General features: G+C 46.0%; 1 protein-coding gene across 1 annotated transcript; it reads right to left on the reverse strand.

Annotated features, from left to right (window-relative positions):
• Nucleotides 1-4,502: 4,502 nt before the first annotated feature.
• On the reverse strand, nucleotides 4,503-22,026 carry TNFAIP2 (TNF alpha induced protein 2). The gene is made up of 12 exons (XM_033063623.2): nucleotides 21,922-22,026; nucleotides 15,932-16,280; nucleotides 13,665-14,292; nucleotides 12,271-12,385; nucleotides 10,941-11,066; nucleotides 10,120-10,220; nucleotides 9,912-10,010; nucleotides 9,602-9,725; nucleotides 8,537-8,659; nucleotides 7,495-7,650; nucleotides 6,373-6,494; nucleotides 4,503-5,959 (listed from the first exon to the last, which is right to left on the reverse strand). The coding sequence occupies exons 2-12, from the start codon at nucleotides 16,266-16,268 to the stop codon at nucleotides 5,818-5,820; spliced, it is 2,073 nt and encodes a 690-aa protein (XP_032919514.1). The 5' UTR covers nucleotides 16,269-16,280; nucleotides 21,922-22,026; the 3' UTR covers nucleotides 4,503-5,817.
• Between the last annotated feature and the right edge of the window lie 3,414 nt (nucleotides 22,027-25,440).

Consider the following 25,440-nt stretch of genomic DNA (forward strand, 5'->3'; position numbering starts at 1 on the left):
TGTACTACTGAAAGCAGAATTTGCTTTTCAATTCAAGCTATAATGAAATGTATGAAAACGGGCAATTTATAATTTTGAATAATAAGATGAACCAGTACAGAGTTCTTCATATGTGATAGTAGAAAATTACACTGGAAAGAATAACATCATATCTGGATAGGTGCAGTGTTATTTTGTACAGAAATAGGCTTTTATACAAAGATAATGTTACATGGAGAGACGGGGTTCTGCCTGTGGTCTACAGGGAACATTGAAGGGAGGGTTTTTGAGGTAGGTGGAAGGAAGGTAGAACTTGTCCTTTTCTTAAGTGTGGTTTCCACCCAAGGAAAGTTGGCTGAAAAGGTCGTTCTGGACAATGCATGAATCTGGTCTTTCTTCAAAAGCTGCTATTGATTTCATGCTGTACATGCTGATCTGACAAAATATTCCCCAAGTAAACGCAATCTGAGCCCTTTGAGAGAAGCTTCATAGAGAAATCAAATCAAACAAAAATGGGAGCTTGGGCAGTTCATGCATTCCACAGTAATACTTTAGTCTTGGTGATATTTTTAATGGATCTGAATGGGATGCTGAGCTGGACAGTTAAACAAAGACCTACAGAAGATTTTTGAACATGGCCAGAGGTGTGGCAGATATTTGAAGGCTGCTCTCCCATCTCAGTCTCTGCTTCTGCAGCCTAAGTTTCCCTCACTGACATACAACTAAGGTTACCTGGATTACTACTCAGGTTGGGTTTTTTGCAGCTCCAGGATCTTACCTGCGACATCTTCACACACTGCCAAGGCTACTCCAGCGGCAGGTCTAGCTCACAGAGCATGCCCAAGAGTTTCCTCCCCTTTTTCAGTAACTCTTGTCCAGTAAATATTAGGAGGGGTCTTTTTGCATCCTGGAGGAGAGACACACTGCTGCTCAGAGCTGCTTTCTGCAAACCACTTATGTCCAGGCAGGACAGCAGTGACACCTCTGAATGCAGTGTGACCTCTTCGGGTGACATTCCCTTCACACCCACTTGCCTCAAAAGCTGGTGTGGTACAGGAGTGTCTGCACAAGTTTGTCACAAGCAGGTGGCTGCCAGAATCCTGCTGGGCTGAATGCCTCTCTTGGGGCGTTGGAAATACCTCTGGCACTCCCCACATGGTGAACAGGGGGAGTGGGTAGCTTCAGCCGAGGTTTTTGGTTCAGAATAGCCCCATGCAGGTTGTGAAGGGGCTGTGTCACAATGAGTGAAGGTGGGGATGGGACCTTGGCTAAGACAAGGGGTCTGATGTGCAGCAGCATGAAGATGGCAGTCCCTGTCCCACAGCTCAGATGGCTTTCACCTCTTCTTACAGCCCTGGTGTAAAGGGGGCTGCAATGAAAGAACAGAGCAGAAACAGCCCTCTGTTAACTAGGACATAGCACTGTTAACTTTATCCTGCTATTTTCTCTAAACTGTGCACTTGGTTGAGCTCTCTGCTACACAGCTCTTGCCAGTGGGACTTGGGGGTTGGCCTCATGCCTTTGGGATAGGGCTCAAAATCTCTTGAAGGCTCCAGGACCAATATTGTTCTACCTAAGGGCTTGTTATAACCTCCTCCCATTTGAGAGGAGTACTTTTGAGAGCTCAGCTTTTCTGCTTAATAATGAGTTTTCCTCTTTTGTTAGTCCATTATGAGGGTTATTACAGCTCAAGTGCTCTGTCCTATTTGAATAAAAACTACTTGGATAAATAGCACTGAATTCCTTGACCTCAAATGATGGTTTTTCTGGGCACTGGTACAAAATTTGCCCTGGTGTGTCCCATCTGCTGGAAGGTTGAGAGAACTGGGAAAATGTGGTCCCAGGGCCTCACTGGGTAGTGCTGAGAGACATCAGGAGATTTGTGGAGAGGTGAAAGAAGGAATTGAATACCTGAGGAAAAGACCCAGAGAAGAGATGAAAAATGTCTCTGTAGGGAAGCCTCTAAGCTGGTCAGTTCAAAAGGAGTTTTTAAAACCTGATTTCTAGAGGGGTAGAAAGGAGAAATGGTGCCCAGCAGGTGTGAACATTCACTTCACATTAACCTTAAAAACTTCATACTACCTTAAAAAAAACAATCAATTTTTTCCACTGAGCAGCCTAATGTGTGTGCCAGCTCCATTCCATTTCCTCTGGTTTCACCCTAGGAAGTGGGATTCACCTCTCTTCCCATCACTACAGATTCGTTTCTTTGCTAGGGTGGAAATCCATGTTTCCTGCATTGATGAGTAATTCCTGAAATCCCCCAGCATTAGCTGCCATCTCTATTATTGTGGCTACAGGAAAGCTATTTTGTGTTTCACGGATATCAGTGCAGTGGTGTGGCCACATCCTCTTCTAAGTCAGGCAGGAAGGCACCAATTACTCTCGTGGGTTTCAATCTACAGCCCAGGAAAGCATGATTTTGCTAGAACCACACTCAAGCTCACTTCCCTCTAGCCCATTCCCAAAACATCCTTCCTTCCTGGCCCTCCTGCCTGTTTGATCCCCTGTACTGGCTTTTGACCCAAGCAAGAGGCAAGTGGTGGAGCAGCAAGTGAAACCATCCTGGGAGATGGAGGACTTGCAGCCTGTGTGCCCTAATTCCTGTTGGGTAGGAGGCTCTGCTGTCCCACTCACTGCAGGTGCATTTCCTCTGGGATGCTCCATGCACTGCCAGGCTTCAGATCTCTTCTCATTGGATTGAGGTTTCCAGGTTTTCTTCTATTACAGTTCATATTAGCTATGCTAAATGCAGGATTTGAAAATGGATGTTGGCAAATTGTTGCCACATCCTTGGTGAAGGTGTAATTGCACATACATTTCCTGCTTTACAGCAATTAGTAGGTGAGGAATGTGTCACCCAGGCACATCACTGAGATCAGGACTGTCCACCTGGAAAGCCCACCTACCAAACCACTTTGCTCTAGTGCATCTCTCTCTTAAAATCAGCACATCAGTAAATCCTGTGGCCTTTAGTTCAGTGCTGTCATTGCTCAAAGGGAAGGAATTACTGGCATTCTGGCTTCTTAACCTTTCATTTCCAGGTCAGCAGTTCCCAAGGTTTCTCAACAGGCTCTAGCAAAATATTCCTGCCTTTTTTTTCCTCCCTCACAGAGAGTCTGTGAGCTCTCTGGAGGTTTTGGTTTCCCCTGCAGAAAGGGGGACCTGGCACACACAGGAGCAGAAAATGCCTCAGACCACCTCCTACTATGCTGTCATTTTGTCCTCGCGTCTTTTGCACTGCAAATTGCAAGTCTTCTGTCAAATGATGGAAATGCCAGGTGGGATGGATGGGTAGGGAGCCAGGAGTGTGTGTGCATCTGAGCTCAGCCTGTGCCCAGTGTGGTGGCTGTTGTGCACTGATGTGCTGGGGACACTGATGATAGCAAACAGAGAAAGCTCCTAATGCCACAGCAGCTGTGCTCAGGAACCAGCTTTCCTAATTGTTCTGTAAAATTGATCTTATTTTTTAAATCTTGGCTATCTGCTCTGCCTCCAAGGAGGGGCAGGCATCAGCAGAGGTTGTATGATAAAGAAAATCAAGCCACACTGACCTCAGGAAATTTTATTTACTTAGTTTTTAGAAGTGCTATTTATCATATTGAACTAACACTGTTATTAGAAGACAGTTGTGCAACCTCCTGAAACTACCTGGCTATGTGTAATATGCCACCTATAAATAAATGCCATTGTAAATGTCGAGTCATACGGGAAGATAAATAAATTAGTTTCCTGGGCTCGTTAGAGATGAAAGCTGGGGTTTTATAGCAGGATGAAGGGAATTGCACAATGCACTTCCATATGGCTTATGAAATGTGTATGAAAACGATTTTCTCCTACCCATGCTAATTATGATATATAAATAGATACTGTTTCCCTTTGGGTACTTACTTTGCTGGATTTTTATTTTTTTTTTAAAGATCAGTGCAATCACTTGTATGATGCATTTCCGTCGGCCTTTAACAGATCTCTAAATCAAAATACATATTTTTATAGCAATAAAATGACCTTTCACTAATTGGGAAAGAAAATGTTACCCAATAGGTGACAGTTGTCATGAGTGCTCAGCACAGTCAGAAGTCATTTTGGCATTTGGCTTTAAACTGTAGCTGAGACAAGCATTTAAATAGTAATTTTTTAACCCATGTGTCTATATGAGTTTTGTGTGAGTGTGCTTAAGGAAGGAGAGGGTGATTTGTGCTGCCTTTGGCCAGGCAGCAGACTAAAACCAAAGCACTGTTTTTCACTAGGGCACAATTGTGCCCCAGGATCTGTTGGCAGATCCCTCTGAGCTTGTGCCACTGGCCACTGTTAGCAAGCAGCCCACCATGCACAGTGAATGTCTTACAGGGGCAGCAGCAATGCTCCTCCAGCCTGTCCATAGTCCAGCAAGTCCCCTTACTTGGAACCAGGAGGTGATATTTGCCAGAGCAGGCTGGGAGAAATCGCCCTTTGGAGGAGGACAGAGCTGTGGCAACACAGTAAACAGCCAGAGACAGAATAAATGAGTCACTTCTCCAGCATATTTGAATACTGTTTATTATAAACATTGCAAATTAGTATCTCTAACTGAGAAAAAATAAAATTTGGTGCAAAAATACACCGGTGATATACTGCATATACATATAAATACATTATATAGTTTGCACAGTCATGAGGCATCTTCCTTCTGGACTGACTTTTCACAGACTCATGCAAAAGTTAAAATAGAGGAAAACAAAAGGGAAAGATCTCCAAATATACACAGTGCTGTTTTGGCAACTGATTATGTTCCCAAAAAAACTGTGCTGTAAGAAACAAAACAGTTTCACAAGAGACCCATTTGTGTTTTCACATCCTATCTACCTCACAGCAAGAGGGGAAGGAGTGAGCAAGAGAATGGTGACACATACAGGGTGCTCAGTATCTACTGATGACTTTTGAGACCAGTTCCATACCCCATTCAAAGCCTGTCTTGTTAATAGGGTCTGGAAGTCCTCTCCTTGATAAAGAGGATTTCAGTAATATCCAAACTGCTTTACCAGATGCTGGCTTAGCCCACACAATCCGTTGCAATAGGCAGCTTTCTCCCAGCCTCTGTTTGAGGGATCCCTCTGTGCAGATGCCCTGGATGGGGTCACTGCAGAGGGGCTGGCTGCCAGGGGCTCAGGTGCTCCCACCTCACAGAGGTGAAGGAAGCACATGCTCTCCAGGGCCAGTTCTCCACTGGAAACCCCAAGGCCCTGGGCAGTGCTGCTGCCCTGGGTCAGAGCCTGCAGCTGCTCCAAGGGGGCTGGCAGGAGCCCTGCCACAGCTGAGCTGCAGCAAATTGTCACCACAAACCTTGTGCCTCTCCCACCAACCTAACACAGCTGCCCTGCCTGGCTTTGAGGAAGGCAGATGGATTGCAAGCATGCTCACAGGGGACTCCTCCAGTATATCTGAATGCTGGTTTCAGTCTTTGTTTCCCTTCCTTTCTTTAGAAGACAAAAAGCTACACAGGTGGTGTAGCTTGGTCTGTGATGTGGCTTCTGTGGCACCCTGAGAGGTAGATGGAGTTCAGAGCACCAGGGCAGTGTCCAGGCAGAGAATGCGGTGGCATCAAGGAGACCTCAGGGGGAATCCATGACTGGTGTGAGGAGCAGCCCCAGCCCTTGCAGGCACTGCACCTCTCATGGGTGCACCCTGTGCCCAGCCCCACATGGAGGAAATTATTCCCACAGAGATGCTGAGCACCAGACTGGGACAAAGCACTTTCCATGGGAAAAGGTGGCAGTGTGTGCATTGCTCCAGGAGATGGTCTCCATCCCCAGCTCACCCCACAGTCCAGCACAGGGCGGTGCCAAGGCATGCCTTGGTCTAGGACACATTTATGCTGGAGAAGAGCGGGGCCCTGGGCTGTGTGGATGCTGTGCTGTCTGCCAAGTAGCCCAGGATGCTTTTGAGTTCATTGCGTGACAAGTTGGCTTTGATGTGCAGGAACGCTTCCAGGTGCTTTTTGCTGTGGAAGAGAAAAGGGCAGGTGTTATTTTTTCCCACACACCTCCATGAGGGCCATTGCACCAGGATGTGGCTCCCACCCTGTGGCACGTGCTGATGTCCCCTGGGGTGCCAGCTCAGCATCTGGCAGTCCTACACTAGACCCTGCACTGTTCTGGGGTGTTTGGGGTAGGGAAGGGAATCTCCAAGGTAAAGCAGAAAATCAGGCCAGAATTTGGAATGTATCAATAGGCTTTTATTCATATCTTCCTTTACTTTCTGATAGCACTGGGATTGCCACAGCCTGGAGGGGAGCCCCCACCCAGGCTTATAGGCTCAGGCTATATGAACCTCACCTATATTCATATTTGACTGCTTTCTGGCTCAATTAAAATTCCATATGAGTATTAGCAAATCTGTTTCAGCATCTCTTACCGGATGTCTGGGTATGTTTTGGCAAATGTTGCAACTTCAATTTTAATAGCACCTAAATCCTGAAGTCGGATTATTTCAGCCAGTTTGGGGAGTGCTGAATTCAGCCACGTGGCTTGAGATCCCTGTGAAAAGAGAAAGTAGTTATTAGGACATTATGGGGGTGCAAACCACCCCCCCACCCTGGGAGCTGGCTCCTGTTTCCTGGCAAGGGAAAAAGACATATCAGTGATTTTAGGAGCTTCATGGTTTTCACCTGAGGCAGCCTTGGAAAAATCAGAGTAGCTTTTTGATGGTTTTTAATCCTCTCATACAAGTAGTGTGCGGTTTGCCATAACACTGAGACTTCCACATCCACCTCAGCAGATTCTCTTGGCTCATTTCCCTTTCCTTGGGTTTCTGCACTGCCTGGTTTGTATAAGGTCTGATGGGCCAGGTAAGTCACTGCCACGTGCTGCTCTGTCCCAGCTCCAAACACAACCCTGCCTTTAGAATCTCCAGGTATTGCCAAAACTGGGTAGAAGCCCCAGCTGGAGCTCTTTCCTGACCATAGGAATTTCCAAGGTGCAGCTGCCTGACCTCCCACCCACAGTGTGTGAAATCCAGGCTTGTTCCTTCTCCAGTCAAACATGCTTGGGGTGATGGAGGACAGGTTTTGGCTTAGCTATTAGCTTTTTTTGCAGGCAAAATTAGAGGCATGGAAGGAGGAAGATGATCTCAAAGGACAGAGGGGGGTGTTCCAGCTCTCATAGAGAAATTCCTTGCATACCACAGACCCCACAATGCTTGCTTTAGCCCCTGGCTGACCTAAAAGCTGCAGCATGGGGGAAATCAAGGGTGAGAGGAAACCCAGACTCCATGGACGCTGTACTGAAACCGGAAAAGATTATCTGAGTCTTCTGGCCCTATTAATATAAACCTGCAAAAGGAAGCTGCCTGTGGGACAAAGGAGGATGAAATCATCTCTCTCCAATCAGGGAGGGGCAGGCTGCTGACAGGGAAGCCTTTCTGCCTATGGGAACTTAAAAGACCTCTTTCTGCCTAAGGTCCTGCCTTTCAGGAAATTAAGCTGAGTTGAAAAGTTTAACTAAAGTTTCAAGAATTATTTTCCTGTTTTTCACATACATTGCTGGTGCAGAAGGCTTCCAGGTCAGCAGCATTCTTGGAGATGTGTTGGGCCAGAGTCTGCTGTTGTGCTGGAGTTTTCAGGCTGACCTTCCTCTTCAGCAGCCTCACGATGTATTCTTTAACCAAACGGGCATGGATCTTCTCAATGATAGCCTGGTGGGATGGAGAGGAGGGAATCATTATCCATCTCTCTTTTTTTTGGAGACAGAACAAACTGTGTGTGGATGGAGGACAAAATCATCATGGGTGCTGTAAGACACGCCCCACCAATGCCTGCTGTTGATTACACAGCAGAAACAGCCCTGGTTGCCAACTTCCCAAGTCTGGTTATGACACATCCTAGATGCTGAGAAGTTCTTTGTGCTCTAATAAGTATGGGAATTCCCAAATGTTGTTTCCTTCTGGGAAGAGTTAAAAGAGCAGAAAAGATCTCCACGTGCTAGAGGAGTAACAGTATTCCAGAAAAACAAGAATTCATGCTGCTCTTCCTGTTCTTCTCTCTAACATATAAAACATCATTATTTGTCTCAGCTATCAAAAAGACAAAGACAGGAAATCAAATATTGTCTTATATAATGATATTTCATATATAGTCCAGCACCACTGAGGATGTGGCTCTGGCTCAGTTCTCTGGGATTTGTCCCAGTTTCATCCATCTCCTCCAGTCCTTAGGACAATCAAAAGAGAAATGAGACTAAACCATGCAACTGTGTCTGTGTTTCAAAACTGCTAAACCAAATCTGAAAATAAAGCCATGTGTTGGGTGGTCTCTAAAACACTTTCTCTACATCAGGGGTGGTTTGCTGTGCAAACAGTGCAGCAGAGCTGCAGGAATCTGCTTCTATCAGAGGAGGGTAAGATTTATGTGCCTAATCTGGGTAAACTGCATGCTGGTATAAACCCTGCCTGAGAGGCTTCCTGATGCCAGGCTAGCTCATCAGCTCACCCAGAGGTCAAGGCAACTCAAGCCACAGGGGATCAGAGCTGAAAATGCAACCTCAGCACCCCAGAATCCCTCTAGTATTTCTCTAGGACTTACATGGAAAAATGGCTCCTTTAAGGTCTGGAAGTCTGAAATATGTTTGCTGGTGGTTTTAATGATCTCATTCATAATTTCACTGCTGGAATCCCACTTATTCTCTGTAAACTTCTTGTACATTGGCTGAAAAAAAGGAAAATCTGCTAAGTTACCCCAAACAAACTCTATGCACAAGTATTTTTGTCATTTCTACATGTAGAGAGAGGATGGTGTGTACTCCTGTGCAGGGGTGTGTGGGGATGCCTTACAGGGACAGGGGAACAAGGGGCTGTGTCCCCTTCTTGGCTCCTCATGGTGAAGAAGACCAAGGACTTGAAAGGTTCATATTGCAGGTGTTTTTATTATTTCTGCTTTTTTTTTTCCATCACCATCTTGTCTGATTAAAGAATTATGGAACCATCAGGGGAAAGAAATGAATCCTTATGAGATGTTTTCAATCAAATTTTTTCTCAGCCACAGGAAATAAATACTAAAATGAAAAAAACTGCACCCTTGTTCTCTTATGCCTTCCAAAAGGCTCTACAGAGAAAGCAGGAGAGATTGTGGCTGAACACTCCTGACTCCTACACTTCCTTTTCCTCCACCAAAATTGCTTAACTTGAAAAGACTGTGATATAAACAAACAAAAATAACCAAAAAAAGGAAGCCAAAAGTACAAAAATAATGCCCTTCAGGTCACCTTTATGGGGAAGCCAAAAGCTGTGTAATTGCAGTTTATGCCATTAGTGATGGCTTCCTACAGTGTGGAGAGCAAACAGCTGCAGGTTGAGACTCTCCCTGCTGCTGCAGCCATTGTCTCAGATGCAATGAACAGATTTTATGTTCACCTGCACAGTCATGCCAAAGTCACTGCACCCATTTTGCCTGCAGGCTTGAGGACCAGCTCAAGGAGAGCTTAGTGGGAGATTTCCGGCAGCAGTGTGGGTTAGGACTGATCCTGTTCCTTCTGAACTTGGCTGATTTGAATCAGAGATTTGAGCAACAGATAGCACAGCAGGAGAACATGCCCTGCCCTGGCATCAGCTGAGCCATGGGGCAGGAGGGTATGGGGCACAGATACGGTACCTTCAGCTGGGCAAAGAGCTGTTGAAGCAGCACATCAAAGCCACTGTTTTCAATATCAGCAAGAGTGCTGAGGATATCGGCTTTACTGTCACACTTCTCTGCCACGTATTTCTCTGTGTATTCTCTGCAAGAAAATACCAGCCAGGTTAGAATAATCCATCCTTAGAGGAGAGGGAGAAATTCAGAGGTCTCCAAAGCTTCTGCAGGCAGACAGACCTACCTCTGCTCACTCTGAAGTACCTCCCCTCTATCATACTATTATATGTTGCCTGCAGAAGAAGGAGCAAAACCTTTTCTTTTGAACCCTTACCTAAAATTCCAGCAGTTGTTAATATTTGCAATGAGTATAGGCTTGTAGTATCTGTGCTTCTTGCTTTTCTCCTTGAAGTCTTCAAAGGCATCCCTGTAGCTGGAGGGGAGATGGGAAGAGGAGAGGTGGGTGACTGGTTGCCCAGGTGCTGTGCTGGCCCTGCTGCCCACAGCCCCTCCCCACCTCACACAGCCCCTCCCCACCTCACCTCCTCAGGAAGGCTGGCAGCTCCTTCAGCAGCCGGTGGGACAGCTCCTCACCCACAGCCTTGCTGATGGCCTCAGCTCGGTTCTGGCTGCTGTAGATACTCTAACAAACAAGAGAGATCGATTTTAAATGTCACTTGCTCCAAAAAGGCCAGGTTTGCTGGGTAAAGAGGCTGCAGATCCTTTACTGAGGTAACTGCACCCAGCTCTCCTGCATTTCCCCTGCAGCTGAGCCAGGCACCATACAAAGCAGCTATAAGCTGAGAGGTTCGAAAGGAGCATGAAGAAAATCTAGAAAACAGCTGAGAAAGTAGGCAATTTGACACTTGGTTTTGTTTCTCTTAGTTTTCTTTTTTTTTTGTTTTTTACTGTCATTAGATTGCATTTAAATAACAATTTAATCACAACAACCTCAACATATGAGGGGTTTATTTTTTTTTTAATAAACTCAACTAATCTTCTGCAGCCAGAGGAGGGAAAGGGCCAGCTCTGCCTGTGGCACTTTCCCTGGGAGGAAGAAACAGACTCCTCATTTCTCAGTCAACTGAGTTTGTCTCCTGTCTCTCTGCTGCTTGGGATGCAGAAGAAACTGCTCAGGGAGAATGAAAGCAGATTTTCTTCTTGTTTTGCTGATAGAGGCATTTGTCTCCATCACATGGTACACCAGGCCCAAGTCTACCATGGTTTTGAGCCTTCCTGTACCACCCACCTCTGCTACCACTCTAGACAAGTGACTTGGCCTTTTCCTTTTTTGCACTGAGCATCTCAAATCCTAAGCAGGTAAAGTGTGCAATTATTTCTTTTTAATATAGCTCTGTATTACCTGGATAACAAATATTCCTAGAAGTTCACTCTGAAAATGCCCATTTAGCTTCTCTGGTTCCTTGTCTTCTTTCCATCTTTGGATTTCTTTACCTAAACATCTGCTCAGTGAATTTTTGACAGTCACCTTTAGGGAAGGAAGAACAAAGGTATTTACTGCAACATGGATGCAACAGCTCCTGCCTTATGCAGGTTTTACTCGCCCACCCACCTTTTGCCCAGCTCAGCAGACTTTTTCTGCAGCCCTGGCTGGGAAATAAAGGTTCCTTGTTAGAAGATGCTTGACCCATGACTTCACAGCAACAAGGACAACCCCATCCCAATATCCACCTATGCAACAGTGAGTTGAGTATTTTAAGGTAGGAGTGAAGATCCCATCACACCTCCATGTCACAGGGATCCAGAGGGCAGGGAGGGGAGCAGTGGGTAGGAAGGTTGCAGCAGCTATGTGTGCCAGAGCCCAAATTCCCCCAGCTACACACTGTGCATGTGTCACACTCAGAGCTACCTGCCTTTGCAATCCTTTTTCATGAGCTCTTCTGACACCACACAAGTGCTGGAGAGGGAAACAAAGTGCTCTCAGGTTTTTTCTGCTCTGACCCCTCTGTGCTGCAGTAAGGCTTTGGAAATGGTCTGTGCAGTGTCTGACACATTTTGCTGATCCCCCAGTGCCTGTTCATGCACTTTGCAGACCTCACACCACCCCTCCCATATGCAAACCATCACGGACTACATCTAAACTTGGAACTCATCTTCTCACTTTCCGGGAATTCCAGCCCCAAATGCCAAAAGCACTAAGCAACAGGAGTACTGCAAAAGTGACTTCTTGTTTCCATTAAGGGAAGGGTGATACAAAAACCAGAGCAACTTTTATTTTCTGCAGACCAGGCGATTCTCCATCAAAGAAACAGATTTGTCAAGACCAGATCCCCATGCTTTGCATTCACTCAAGGTCTGGCACCTCTGCAGAGACCAGGAGTAATCCAAGATCCTTCAGAGATTCCTGTGAGAGGAATCATAAATCCCTCTGGAGATTTATCAGGCAATTGGAAAGTTGCCCATAAAGATCTGTTGTTGGATTTTCCCCCTGTTGCTACCACATGATTTACAAGAACAGAGCAGTTCTTAGCTCCCAGGGCTAAGCAGAAGTTTACTCTGCAAGTCCCATCTAGCAGAAGGGTGACCTGTTCTCCAGAAATAAACTTGCTTCTCCCTGGAAGGGTGTGTGGCTCACTGGTGAAGAGGTGTGTGTGCAGGACAAGCCACAGCTTCTCTGAGGAGTCATATGAGAGCAGTGAAGGGAAGAAGAGGAATGACTGAACCTTTCTTACCTCTTCACTGTCAAGGTATTTATTTTCAAGCTCTTTGCTCAGACTTGAAGGCAAAAGGCTTCCAAGCTTAACTTTATCCAACTCCATGGCTAAAGCATGATCTTTTCTCATGTCTCTGGAATGAAAAAAGCCAAACAATTGTATTCTCCAAGGGCAGTGTAATTCAAGACAGTTGTTGATGCAAATCACTAACACTTTTTGAGGATGTCAGTGAAAAAACAGATGGAAATGTATATTGTCTGTAGTTCAGGCAGGAATTGGAGAAGTTGAGTGAGTATGCACCAGGGGTGAGACCTGTGAGGGTGGGACCACAAGCAACCCTGTGAACGGTGTCATGGTCTGTCAAACTCCTGAGTACCAGCCACTAAGTTCTGGGGGGGATAGAGGACCTGAAGCAAGCAGGGGAGTCTAGCCCCTGGACATGACCTCTCTCCATCAATACAGAGAGGTAAGCAGATGAAAAGCTGGTGTTAGATGGCTGAGAGATGGTCCCTCAGCAGACACCTGGATGTGGCTTTTGGGAACACTCTCAAAGCTGCTGCCACCCTGGCCAACATTGTCCCCTGTGCTGGGCTGAGCTGCTCTGGCTGAGCCCTACCCCTCACAACTGCTCACTTCCAAACACAGGCTGGTTCAGGCCTGCACATCCTGACCTAGAGCACAACAATGGCTATGGAAAACTTCCAGGATCAATACTGAACCATTACACTCATCAGTGTAACGAAACATGAAAAGGAAAAAGTGGAGCTGAATGACTTTAGAACAGAAGAAATATTGCTGGTGACTTTACTGGTTTCCACCTAAGAAGTGAAAGCCCTCAATTCTCTACCCAGTACTATTAGCCCAACAAGCAGTATTTTCAGTTCAATAACATGCAAGGTTTATGGGGACCCTTGGCTGATGGTGTCCTCTCACAGGGTGCACCCCTGGCTCTCCTAAAGATGAGGAAAACAAAGACTGTGGGTAACATCTAAGCAACATGCTCCATGCCCAGGATAATTGCAATTGTTCTATTTATTGTCTGCCCTCTGGTACAAAGGGCTGAATTTTACAAATTTTCCAAGAGTGAGCCCAGGTCTGCAACTGGAATAATTATCAAGGCAATGAACCTGACCGATTTACCCCAGAAATGAAGCCCTAAACATCTGTGTGTCTGTTGCCCAGAAGCCAGAATGGTGGAACAGCCCTTCTTACAGACTAGCAGCCTTGAGTGTGTCCCTTCTGGCTGTTCTGGCCAGGAATGTAAATCAGCACATCATCAGTAACACCAGAACTTAGCCAGGTCTGGACTGCACTGCAGTAATACTAATTCATAAATCAAGCAAATGCCTGGGCTTGCAGCCAATGAGCCTGTTTTGACTGCCAGGGGTAAACTTGTATAAAAGCCCACTTACTTTGGATAAAAGTTGTGCACCCATGAGAGAAGAAGGTAAATATCCTTGTCTTCCAGATGAGACTCAGCATCTTTCTTTGCCTGGGTGGCAAAATAATTGTGGTAGAGTTCTGCATATACGCTGAACACATTAAACTCAGGAGGATAAAGCTTGTTAATGTACTTGGCAACCACTGTCAAATCTTCTCTCATTGTCTTTCCCATGTGCAGGAGGTTCTGGCCAACTGCAGAGAGGTTCTCAGTTCTAGGAGTACGGCTTGTGTCTTTCATTCGAGCTTCTACCGACTCCTTTACTGTAGCCATCCAAAGCTCTTTCCATTTTCTAGGTCTAAATTGAGTATTTTGATCAGGTGGATTTTCTGACATGTAGTTCTGATCTTCTTTCTCCTGCTCTTTCAGAGCCTCCACTGCCTGCTGCAGCAGGTCTGGGTTTGTTTTTGCAAGCATCACAGAATCTTTCAAGGTGCTGAAGACTTTGTGCTTCAGAATTTCATAGACAGACTCAATGTCTTTCTGACTGGTGTTCAGTCCCTCCTCACTTTTGCTAGACAGGCTCCTCTCCAGGACAAACAAATGCTGAATGGCATCACAAAGCTTTTGCTCTCCAAGGAGATCCATGACTTGTTTAACTGGTGAAAAAAGAACAGCCTTTCTTTAACCAAGAGCAAAGATTTAGATTTCTGTTTTGTAAAAAATGATGGCTCTGGAATATTTTTTTTAAAATGCCTGCACTTCCAAAATGCTAGCTCTTGGGCTCCTACACCATATAGAAAATCTGTTTATTTAAAGATCAGATTACTTCTAACTTGCCTTTAACTGGGGTGATGGAAATTTGAATACCCATGACCAGCGTGTTGCATATGGACAGCTATTCACAATCCACCTATAATGTTTTCCATAATTTACATAATTGAGCCTTGTGGAGTTAGTTAGCTAGTTATTGCTCATCCCCCTTCCCATTGATACGATCTCAGAAGCATGGCTTTAGAAATAATGTAGATAGAAAGATGTAACTGAAGATGTGCTAAAGGAAATACCACATGGGTTTTCCAGAAATAGATTTGGCATAACCTGACCTGTGAAATTGTTTGGGAGGACACATTTAGCAAGCAAGACAAATACAACTGAACTGTCTTATCTAAATTACAGTCAGTTACTTGAGACAGGGCAACCTGGAAAATTAATAAAATGGCAAAATCGTATCCCAAAATAACATTTGTTAGGTGTGTTAGGTTTACATGGAGGACCCTGGATGGAGAAAGCGCATATTATTCATGAAACTCATGTTACTTCATTTGTCCCTAGAGATTGTGGCACAAAATCTGGGAGTGCCCTTTTGGCATCTGCTGATTGCACAAAGTTTCAGAGACATTATCGAAACTGAGAGCTTGGTGCATTTTACAGGAACAATGGGATAACTTGAATAGTAAATGGGCTGAAATTTAATGGCACAAAACACAGGATACAAATTCAATAGAACAAAAGTTACTTAGCAACAAATAGGATTTTCTGCTGCAAGCTGGATGTGAATCAGCTTGAGATGGAGGAGGAAGAGATTTAGTAAAACCTTACTGGGAGGTGAGAGTGAACATGTCAGTTACTACCCCAGGATGTACTCAGTGAGAAATATCTAGCTGATATGGAAAAATAGGAATATATTGTACCACACATTGGTGGTCTCTCATCTGGAATATTTTCTGCAATTTTGGTTGGTTTTAAAAATCTGATTGCTTAAAAAAAAAGAAAAAATACATTGGGGATGGGGCAATGCAGCAGTAAGAACAAAAGTACAAAAGGCCTGTTTTCAAAACAGCAGCATATGCAAGGCCAAGAAGGAAAACCACCAGTCAGGGAAAGCATTTGACACATGGAGAAAGAGATGGCAATTAGACAGATAAAGGCTTGTCTGGAAATGAAATAATTTGTACTAAAACAACAAGACTTTGTAGGAGGAGATGGAGGAACAGAGCTGAGAGTTACACCTTGGTTTCTCACCTACCCTCAGTTTTCTGTGCCCCCATGAAAGGTAGAAATAAGTTTTGTTTTAGACATAAAAATCTGCAAATGGACAGTTCCTCAAGGACTGTGCCCTTGGTACTAAAGGACTAGGGCTTGAGCTCAGACAAATTTTCCCCAGGTTTCTTGGAAAAGTCTCTTCAATCTATTGGTACCTCTGTTTCCCTAGGGAACAATTCCCTGCCTCATATAGCCCCTCTAGAGGTAACCATGGCCCATGAAGTGGTGCAAGGAAGATGGAGGAGCACTTACCACTGGGTGGCTTGTTCTTTTTAACTATTTTAAATGCACTTTTAAGCATTCCCTTTATTCCTTTGTTTCCCTTCTCAGGGCTGTCCCCGGCAGAGATGCAACTCTCATTGCTCGTGGTTGAAGAAGCACGTGAAGCTCTGCAGGCTGCCCCTGGCCTTTCTCTCATCTTCTCCTGGTCCCTGGACCAGATTTCATCTGCAGAAGGTTCAGGACAGGCAGGAGCTTCCTCAGCTACTGCTGAAGTGTTTTCAAATGGCCTGTTTGCATCAATGCAACCCTCTGATCCACTGCGTATTCCAAAGGGACCACTTTGGAAAAAAGGTAACATTTTCATCATTTTCCTTCTAGCCTGTAAATTTTAAGAAAAAAAAATGGATCAGATTATAATAGTTAGGAAGAAAAATACTATGGAGAAAGTGTGGCAAGGCATATGTATGGGCAACAGGGAGAATGCTACATGTCTGGTGTGAGCACAGGAGAATTCCTGAGCTATACCATCCCAGGTAATGCAGGAAATGGAAGCAGCCCTCTGGTCTAACTTAAAGAAAATCAAAGAGCCATTTTGAGGCTAATTCAGCTGTCCTGATTTGAGACCTTGAGCTTGTCAGGCTCTCCCATGGGGTGATGTGTGGCTATGGGCATGAACATGGATGGGCACACAAATGATGTGGATGGGATAAGTGTCCTGTGCCTTCAGAGCAGCCACAAAACTCTACATGGCATTGGGATCAATTCCCACCTTACTCGGTCTTTTTTTCCTGATCTCTGTTCAAGGTAAGTGGGAACAAGGCACAAGGATCAGGGTAGTTTAGCCTTGTTTAAACAGACATATCCTGCCATAGTCTTGCCTTACCACCAACACTCTGACATTACAACTAATTAACAACAGAAATTTGTTATTGTTAAAACTTCTTGTCAGAATTCATATTTAGAATTATGTTCCTCTATAATTCAATAAATTACAAAATATTTATTTCCATAACTATAACCATTTGTACAATGATTATAGTTATATAATCATTGTAAACAAAGTGACTCATAAGTTTCCAATCCTTATTCTAGTACTGCTTTATTTAAGATTACTTTCTAGAAGACTGAATTATTTCTGTATGAAGAACTGTCAGGCAAGTTTTGGTTTACTTGTACTGAGTAAACGCAGCAAAATTCGACTTTAAATAAACAAAGAATTTAGCTTCAGTTATAAGGCCACTATGTGGTGATCTTCAAATACCCTTGTTTATAATGTTGATATGTGTCATGCTGATACAAAATATTATACTTATTTCTGTGAAAACTGCTTGGAAGACTGTGGCTTTTCATTCTAATTGTGTTTCCTCCTGCTGGCAGCTTGGTGAGCTTTGAAGCATCAAGTTAGTGGTAGCAATTGAGTGGTACAGAGAGCAGTGAGAGCCTGGCTTTGCTGAGAGCTTTCCTTCTCCCTGCTTTGAATGCCAGGCCCCATTCAGGATTACTAATGCTACTACTTTCTAACAAAACTCACTTGGGAAGGAATTCTGCTTGCATGAGCAAGCCAAGGGGGCCTGAGTACCAGAGCTCAGCTGACAGGAATTACAGAACAGTCTGAGCTGGAAAGGACCCACAAGGATCACCAATTCCAACTCTGAAATGAATGGCCCATACAGGGATTTAACCCACAAAGCACTGTTGGCACCATACTCTTAAATAACTGAGCTAATACCAGGTTAGCCAACAGCTATGGCTGAATCTGTGCACCTACATCTCCCTAGAACATATACTGAGGAGGGGAGGGGGAAGGAAACTCCCTGCAGTTCATTCCAGCTATGCTAGTCAGGATGCCCCACTAGAATCCTGAAAGCAGTGGAAAAGAGCTCCTTTTTGTTACATTTCCACTACAAAAATATCCAGAAAAACAACCAACCAAAGAAAACCATGGCAACAGGCATGCTCTGTAAGCAATGTGGACTTTCTTAATTTTTGTAGGGCTCTTTTCGTAACCTGCATTTCCCAATACAATGCTGTGTTTAGATTAATTCTGGCAAATCCCTTCCTTCCTGCTTGTTAAAGCAGAGACTCTGACTCAGCTGAGTCCTTTCTCTCTCCCCTATTATTTCAAACAAAGCATTATTGGGTTTTTTTGTTTGTTTGTTTTCTAACCAAAGGACTACCTCTCCCTTTCCAAAAGGCTAAGGTCTTTCATTTTGATGAATGGTGATTTCAAAGGTGAACTTCAAACAATTTTGGTTCTTTTTCAATGCCAAGATGAATGCAATGTATCTTTGAAAAGCATCAAAGTGACACTACAAATACAAGACTCCATAAGGGAGTTATTAAGCTGGTTAAAAGCTGAGTTTTTAATCCTGTCAGAACTTTATCCCTTTATCCTGGTAGTGCTCAAAAAAACCCAGCCTCAAGAACCTAAGTAAGGCTGTCGATGCAAAAGCTGCCATGCCATGCTCTCTCACATTTGGCCAGCTTAAACTCTTGTCCAGTGATTATCATGTGCCACTGCTGTTTGGCCTGTGTTTGTATCAGCAGCAGAAAATACCAGTAAACCCCAGCTCCCAGTTCTGCCTTATGTCAAGGTGTACCAAACACTCCCTGTCCATCTCTTCTCGTTATTGTTAGCCAAGTTCTTACTTTAATAAATGCTTTTAAGAAACTTACAGAAAAAAAGGCCAACACTTTCTACAGGTAATATTCAGCAAAAAAGGATGGTCCTGGTTACATCTGGGGGGCCCAGGCAGGAGTTGCTGTGCTAGCACTGCACCTCCTGCCTCTGTCAGCATGTGCTCCTGCCCAATGCAGCAGACAGGGCATGCCAGGAGCTTGGCTCTGGCTTGCAAGGCCACAAGCTGCTCCTCTAAGCCTGTGCTCTTCTCACAAATCAAAGCTTGCTAAAACTCCGTCAAGCTCTTAATTTTTTTAGCAGGAGAAATGCTAAATCATTTCCCAGGCACAGAACTCAAATTCAAGTCTTGGGAAATGTAATGATTTGAGGTCAAGAGTTGACATTGTTCCCAACTCAGTATTATTACTCATTTACTGTTATCATCGTCATCATTATTGTTATGTGGCAACACGGTTTGTGCCAGGGGAACCTTTAGCTCCAATTATTTCTGACATGGCATATTCAGCTTCTGGTTTCAAACCAGAAGAGCAACACAGCTTACAGAGCATCCTCTGCCACCCTGTCCAGATGCCCTGCAGCACTGGGACTGTGGTGCTGTGATTGCTGGTGTAGCTGTAGTGGGATACAGATAGCTCTCTGCTGATCACAGCACCTGCCTCTGAGTTGGAGCTTTTCTGGGGTGGGCAGCAAGGGCAAAGGAAACACCTGGAGCAGAATCAAGACACAGAAGGTTCCAGCCCAGACTCTGGGCACAGTGGCTTCACATTTTCTCCTTTTCCACCTTAAAGGAAACAGCTTTCATGCAGAATTATCTCATTGGTGAGGGGCAGCTCATGGTTCTGCCAGAGAGAACTCAGGGGAAGAGAATTATTAATTATCCCTGTTTTGAATTTTTTTGCTGAACTTGACTTTTTTTTTAATTTCCTGAGCTGCTGCCAGTATTAACAAGCATTTGTTTGGATTTCTGGTACTCTCCTGCCTGCTGACATCCAAGGTCATGAAGATTTATATCTCATTTTAGTGGCTATCTCCTATTCTCCCATAGCCTCTCATAAATCCAGAGTTATCTAGCTAAGTTTATTCTCTGCATTTGCATCAGCCATGTCTCTCCCCATCCATTCCCTGTGGAAAAGTGGTTATCCCTGCCCACACAAGAAAATTGCACTGGAGCAAGCCATCTTTGAAGCAGTAGAGTAGTGCAGACAGTTTGAGTTTAGTGTACCATGGTGCTGTCACCTAAACAAACTGCTAATTCATCACAGCAAAGAGTCCACAGAAATGCAGACCCAATCTTTGGGTTGGGAGCAAGCTGGGAGCCCTCTTAGGAGGTGGGAGATTTTTTCCTACCATTTTTGTTATCTGTGTTAAGTACTGAATGGAGACACCACAAATCTGGGGGCTTCTTCTTGGCTCTGCCTGGGAAATTACAGTCCACAGAAGAGCTGGGCCACCTAGAGCCCCACTTTGACCCTTCACTTTGCTGCTCTCATCCACAGTCCTATCTGCAGAGCCCTGTGAGACACCCACCACTCAGTATGTGGTCCAGCAGCACCCTGATGGTAGCCAAGTTCTGCTCCTAATGGGGAGCTGAAGGAAAACAAAATATGTCTCCTGTAAAGAAGTCAAGGCAGGAGCAGAACCTCCCCAGAGGACTCAATCCATGTGCCTCAGCATCACCAGGCACTCCTATAGGGCTGAGGGTGATGGGGAACCCAAGGAACTCAGGGGAATGGCAGTGGCAGAGCAGGCAGAGGACCCCAGGGCACCTCACCTGGCATGAGAGAGATGCTTTAAACCAGAATAAAAACCATGTGTAGATACAGCTGTGCAGTGCAGCAGTCATTTCCAAATAAGAATCTGATTTCCCTAAATTAGATACACACCTGAAAACTGTTTGGTTAACCATAATTTCCTGTTGTTAGTGAGAATCTTTCAGAGAATATTATTGGGAAAAAGCAGAAAAAATGCACTGTAATACCCTATTTTTTTGTTCTTGCTTCATATCTGAGTGGCACTGTTTTGAACTGTTGCTACTGAAAGAGTAACCAGCTGCTGCTGTCTAGAATTTTGTTTTCATAATACAGTTCCAAGTCAAATTCTTCTTTAAGGCCTGGAGTTTGCAAAGTTCTCTGCTAGAGCTAACAATGACTGAGAAGATAAACAAATTCCCTGGGAGCTTCTCTCAGCACTTTGAAACTTTTTGGCTTTCCAGGCATCTTTTCATAGAGAGGGTCAATGAAGCAAACCCAAACCTGAGCTCTCTGCTCCCTTGTGATTTGTTTTATCAGAGTTGGAAAGCCTCAAAGTCCCTTGCTGGGGGCAGGCAGCTGATACTTTGGAGATTGAGTGTTTCTTCAGGTTTTCTGCTCTGAACTTGGACTGCCAAAGCAAGACACTACAGCTTCTAGATCAGCCATATGCTCCAGCCACAGAAAATCTCTTCCTCGCTTTGCAGCAGCCTCAAAAAGAAATTCTATTTGGAACACACCAAGGATTCTAATCCGGGGCTGAAATTTTCAATTTGTGCTGATGAGCAGATGCAGTGGATATGGGGCTGCTGCACAGACAGAAGAGAATTTCTACAGGCTTTTCAGTGCTCCAGTAAAAGGCAAGTCTAGGAGCTGTGGGACGTCCCTGACTAGGAAAAAGCAGTCACAAAAGGGCAAGCACGGCAATGCAGAAATCTGCCAGCTTGGCACCGTGACTCTGGCAAGGTACAAGTCACAGGGGCTGCCCGGGGCCATCCAGGGTCCAGGTTCTGAAATCGTGTTTTTTCAGCATAGCCGAACTGAGTGAATCACAATCCAATTACTTTCCTATGGTTTTGGGGAAAACCACTTCCTTTAAATAGAGACAAAGAGGAGAGGGCAGAAGTGCCACGCTGGATCTGGAACCCAGCGCCAGATCTGGGTTTATGATACTTTAGTGCCTAATACCTAAAATACCTAAATTTTGGCAAAGGTGTTGGAAGGCAGAGAGGTAGGAAGAGAGGGAATGGTTTACAGTAGTCACTTCTCGAGCCTGGGCCCTGAAATTTACGGGAAAAGCAGCAGAAATCAGACCCAGCTGTCACAATGGAATTACCAGGCAATATCCTTGCGGTGCCCAGCCCTGGGATTTGCCTGGAGCTGCTGTCCTGCCAGCAGTCAGATTTATTCCCCATTCTGATAATTACAAGATAGGGCTGAAACCTGTCACTGTGTCCAGAACCCACCCTTCAGCATCTGCCACTCGTTCCCCAGTCTCGGACCCAGCAGAGAGCCCCCGAGCTCCCCAGCGAGGGAGCGCAGCGGCTCGGGAGAAGCGGGAGGCGCCGGCCCGAGGGGAAGGGGAGAGAGCCGAGCTCCGGGCGGGCGGCACGGAGCCCTGGCTGACTTACTGCGGCGGCTCCGGGGCGGCGGGGCTGGACGCGGGACAGCGACCCTGGCACCGGCACTGTCAAAGCTCTCTGGCCGGGGCGGGGGCAGCCCGGCTATAAGGGGAGGGCGGCGGGGGCGGGACCCGGCTGCTGGGAAACTCCAGTTGCACCTCCTCCCGAGGAAGGGAGCTGAGAAATCCCCTCCGGCGGGGAAGGGGAGCGGCAGTGGAGTCCCGAGGGTCGGTGCCTGCAGGGGAGCTGAACCCCGGCCCCTGTCCCGGCAGAGCGGTGAATGCGGCACCCTGGGCTCGCTGCCCGAGGGCTCGGCTGTGTCATGTGTCCCATGGAACGCGCCGTCAGAGATAGAGCGGGTGCCTCCAAAAATGCCATGTTCTGCACTTGGGGTGGTCATCTCTGGGTGTGCAAATAGCCTGGGGAATGATGACAAGTTGAACATGAGTCAGCAGTGCCCTGGCAGCCGTCAGGGACATCCCTGTCCTGGGGTGCATCCCGCACACAGCATCTGCATCTCCCTCCTAGACAAGGGAGGGATTGTCCCGCTCTGGTTCTGCACTGGGACAGTCTCACCTCGAGTGCTCGGGGCAGTTTTGGTCACCACAATATAAGAAAGACATAAAGCTATGAGAGAGTGTCCAAAGGAGGGCAAGAAAGATGGTGAAGGGTCTGGAGGGGAAGCCATACGAGGAGCAGTTGAGGTCACTCGACTTGTTCGGCCTGGAGAAGACAAGACTTAGGAAGACCTCATCACAGCCTACAGCCTCCTCACAAAGGGGAAGAGGAGGGGCAGGCACTGATCTCTTCCCGATGATCACCAATGATAGGACCCAAAGGAATGGCCTGAAGCTGTGTCAGAGGTTTAGGTTGGATATCAGAAAAAGGCTCTTGACGCAGAGGGTGGTTGGGCACTGGAACAGCCCGTCAGAGTTCAAGAAGCATTTGGACAATGCTCTCAGACATATTTGATGGTCCTTTCCAATTCAGGATATTCCATAATTCTTGAAAGCTTTGCTTTCTGAGCAGGACACTGCCACCAGCAGGCTGTCAGGGATGAGGTGCATGAAAGCACAGCTGCCTGTATCTAGGTCCTGCACTGTGCCTTTCCCAGAGCGGGGCTCACAGCACTCCCAGGAGACATGAATACCCTCCAGCACCTTCAGAGTGGGGATTGACTCCCTGCCTAGAGACTGGAAGAGGCAGACTTCCTTCCTTACTCCAAAGCCTCCAAAACCCTGTGTTCCACTTGTGGGTGGGAGACCTTCTTGAGCCTTTCAGTACTTGAAGGGGGCCTATAAGAAAGATGGGGACAAAGGTTTTAGCAGGGCCCATTGCAATAGGACAAAGGGTGATGGTTTGGAACTGAAGAAGGGTCGACTTAGATTATAGAAAAGGAAGACATGTTTTGTGATGAGGGTGGTAAAACAGTGGAACAGGTTGCCCAGAGAGGTGAGAGTTGCTCCCTCCCTATATACATTCAAGGTCAAATTGGACAGGACTCTGCACAACCTGATGTAGCTGAAGGTGTCCCTGCTCATTGCAGGGAGGTTGGACTAGATGATCTTTAAAGGTCTCTTCTAACCCAAACTATTCCATGATTCTATGACTTGTTTTCCTTATTTCTGTTCCTGATTTCTTGCCAGCAGCATCCCTGGCCATGGAGCGTGCTGAGCCTGTCACCTAGGGAAGCATGCTGCCACAGCAGGGGCTGGCTGGAGGGCAGCCAGGGGATGCCTGGGTGACAGCAATGGCTGTGCGGGACATTTGCAGAGGGTCTGTGAAGGCTGTGCTGTCCCTTGCTTAGAGAGCTTCAATGGGAAGCATCTTGTGTGCACATCTGGATGAGATCTGGGTTGAAGCAGTTGTCCTGCAGGCAAAAAATCAAAATATTGTGGTTCTGCAGAGCCTACCTCTTCCCCTTTCCTGGGAAGCTGCTGTGGGGCAAGGAGTGGGGCAGGTGGAAAGTCCAAGTGCCTGGTTACTGTGCTTGGGACAATTTCTGTTTTACATCTGATAGCTTCAGTCTAATGCAAAATGTAAAAAAATGGTCCAGGGATTTAAAGCTGAGCGTGAACGATGAGCTTACCCAGTGCTCCTGATGCCTACCCTCAACACCTGTGTGGCCACACAACTTTTGGAGGGGCTATTCAGGTCCTGTGTGGGGACATCCCCCAGCAGCAGACACGGTCTGGGGCCATGGTTTGTGTTGGAAGGAGGTGCCCAGTTGAGCTGGCACAGTGCTGGAGAACAGATGCCCTTCTTGGTCTGCGCTTTTTTTTGGCAGGCATCCTATCAGATGGCACTGCCACTTTCCTCTCTGGCACTCTTTTTCCAAGAGGTCCATGGTAGCAGGGGAAAACCTCACCCTCAGCAATGTCTGCCAAGACAGGAAGCAGAAGCAGAGGGGCCGCCCTCCTGGGCAAACCCATGATCTGCAATCTCATCAAAACATCGATTCATGTCACGCCAGCCTTTGGCTGTGCTGGGTGGAGGGTTCCCCTCTGGGATTGCCACAACCAGTGACCAGGAGTAACCATGGTCATGGGATGGAAATGCTGGGTGCCACGTGAGCCCGAAAATAATTGGAAACTGCAAGATTTGGGCCTGGAGTGCTGAATACAGAGTACTTCCTCTGTATTTCATCACCTCCTCCGATGCCAGTGTGAAAGGGAGAGGAGGCAAGGTTTGAAATCTGCAGTTAGACCTGATTTGGGGACAGCTGGAGGTGAGCATGGTGCTGCATCCAATGATCTTTTCATGCAGGAGGTGAAGGGATATGGCCTCTGAGAGGAACCAGGGTGGCTGGTGGTCCAAGGGTTGCACACAAATACACACAGACACACAAACACACACACTGCTCTGGGCATGGCTGGGAAGGCAGTGTTTGTGACTGTTTGAAAGCTGAGGATGCTCTTCTGGAGGCAGGGGGGAACCTACACCTGGTTCCTCACATCCTCAGTTATGTGATCCCTGAAGGATGCAGGAATGTCTCTCACAGATGTGCTGGGAATGTGCATTGGGAAGTAGCTCAGTGACACATCTCAGACTCATTGAAACCTCTCTCTAAATATTCAGAGGGTCTTTGCACTTGACTCAGACAAATGTCTCCTCCCCAGCTTAGCACTGGGGGCCCTGACTGTAGGAGATTTTTGCAGTTAGGGATAGGGAAGTCCAAAGAGTCTGATGCTCAGCTCAGCTGGTGTACATCTGCAGCAAATGTAGCTGCAGATCTGTGGGCACCCTGGGTTGTTTTCTTGAATAAATGCTTGTATTGAGTGATTTATGTGGTACCCAAATTAGATTAATGTAATGGGACCTGTTGCTGGGCCTCATCTTTATCTATTTTAAGTTAACTTCAGTGGGGTCAGGGCATTTCTGCCAGCAGAGAGGGGAAGAAGCAGCATCTTGTAATTAGGTTTTAAATTAACAATGTAGATCCCCTGAGTGCCCTTGTTTACCCAAACCAAATGTATCACAGCACAGCACATTGCACCAGCATGACATTGCTTGTCTTGAGTAACCTGA

Source organism: Catharus ustulatus, chromosome 6, assembly GCF_009819885.2.
Source record: "Catharus ustulatus isolate bCatUst1 chromosome 6, bCatUst1.pri.v2, whole genome shotgun sequence".
Classification (NCBI taxonomy): Eukaryota; Metazoa; Chordata; class Aves; order Passeriformes; family Turdidae; genus Catharus; species Catharus ustulatus.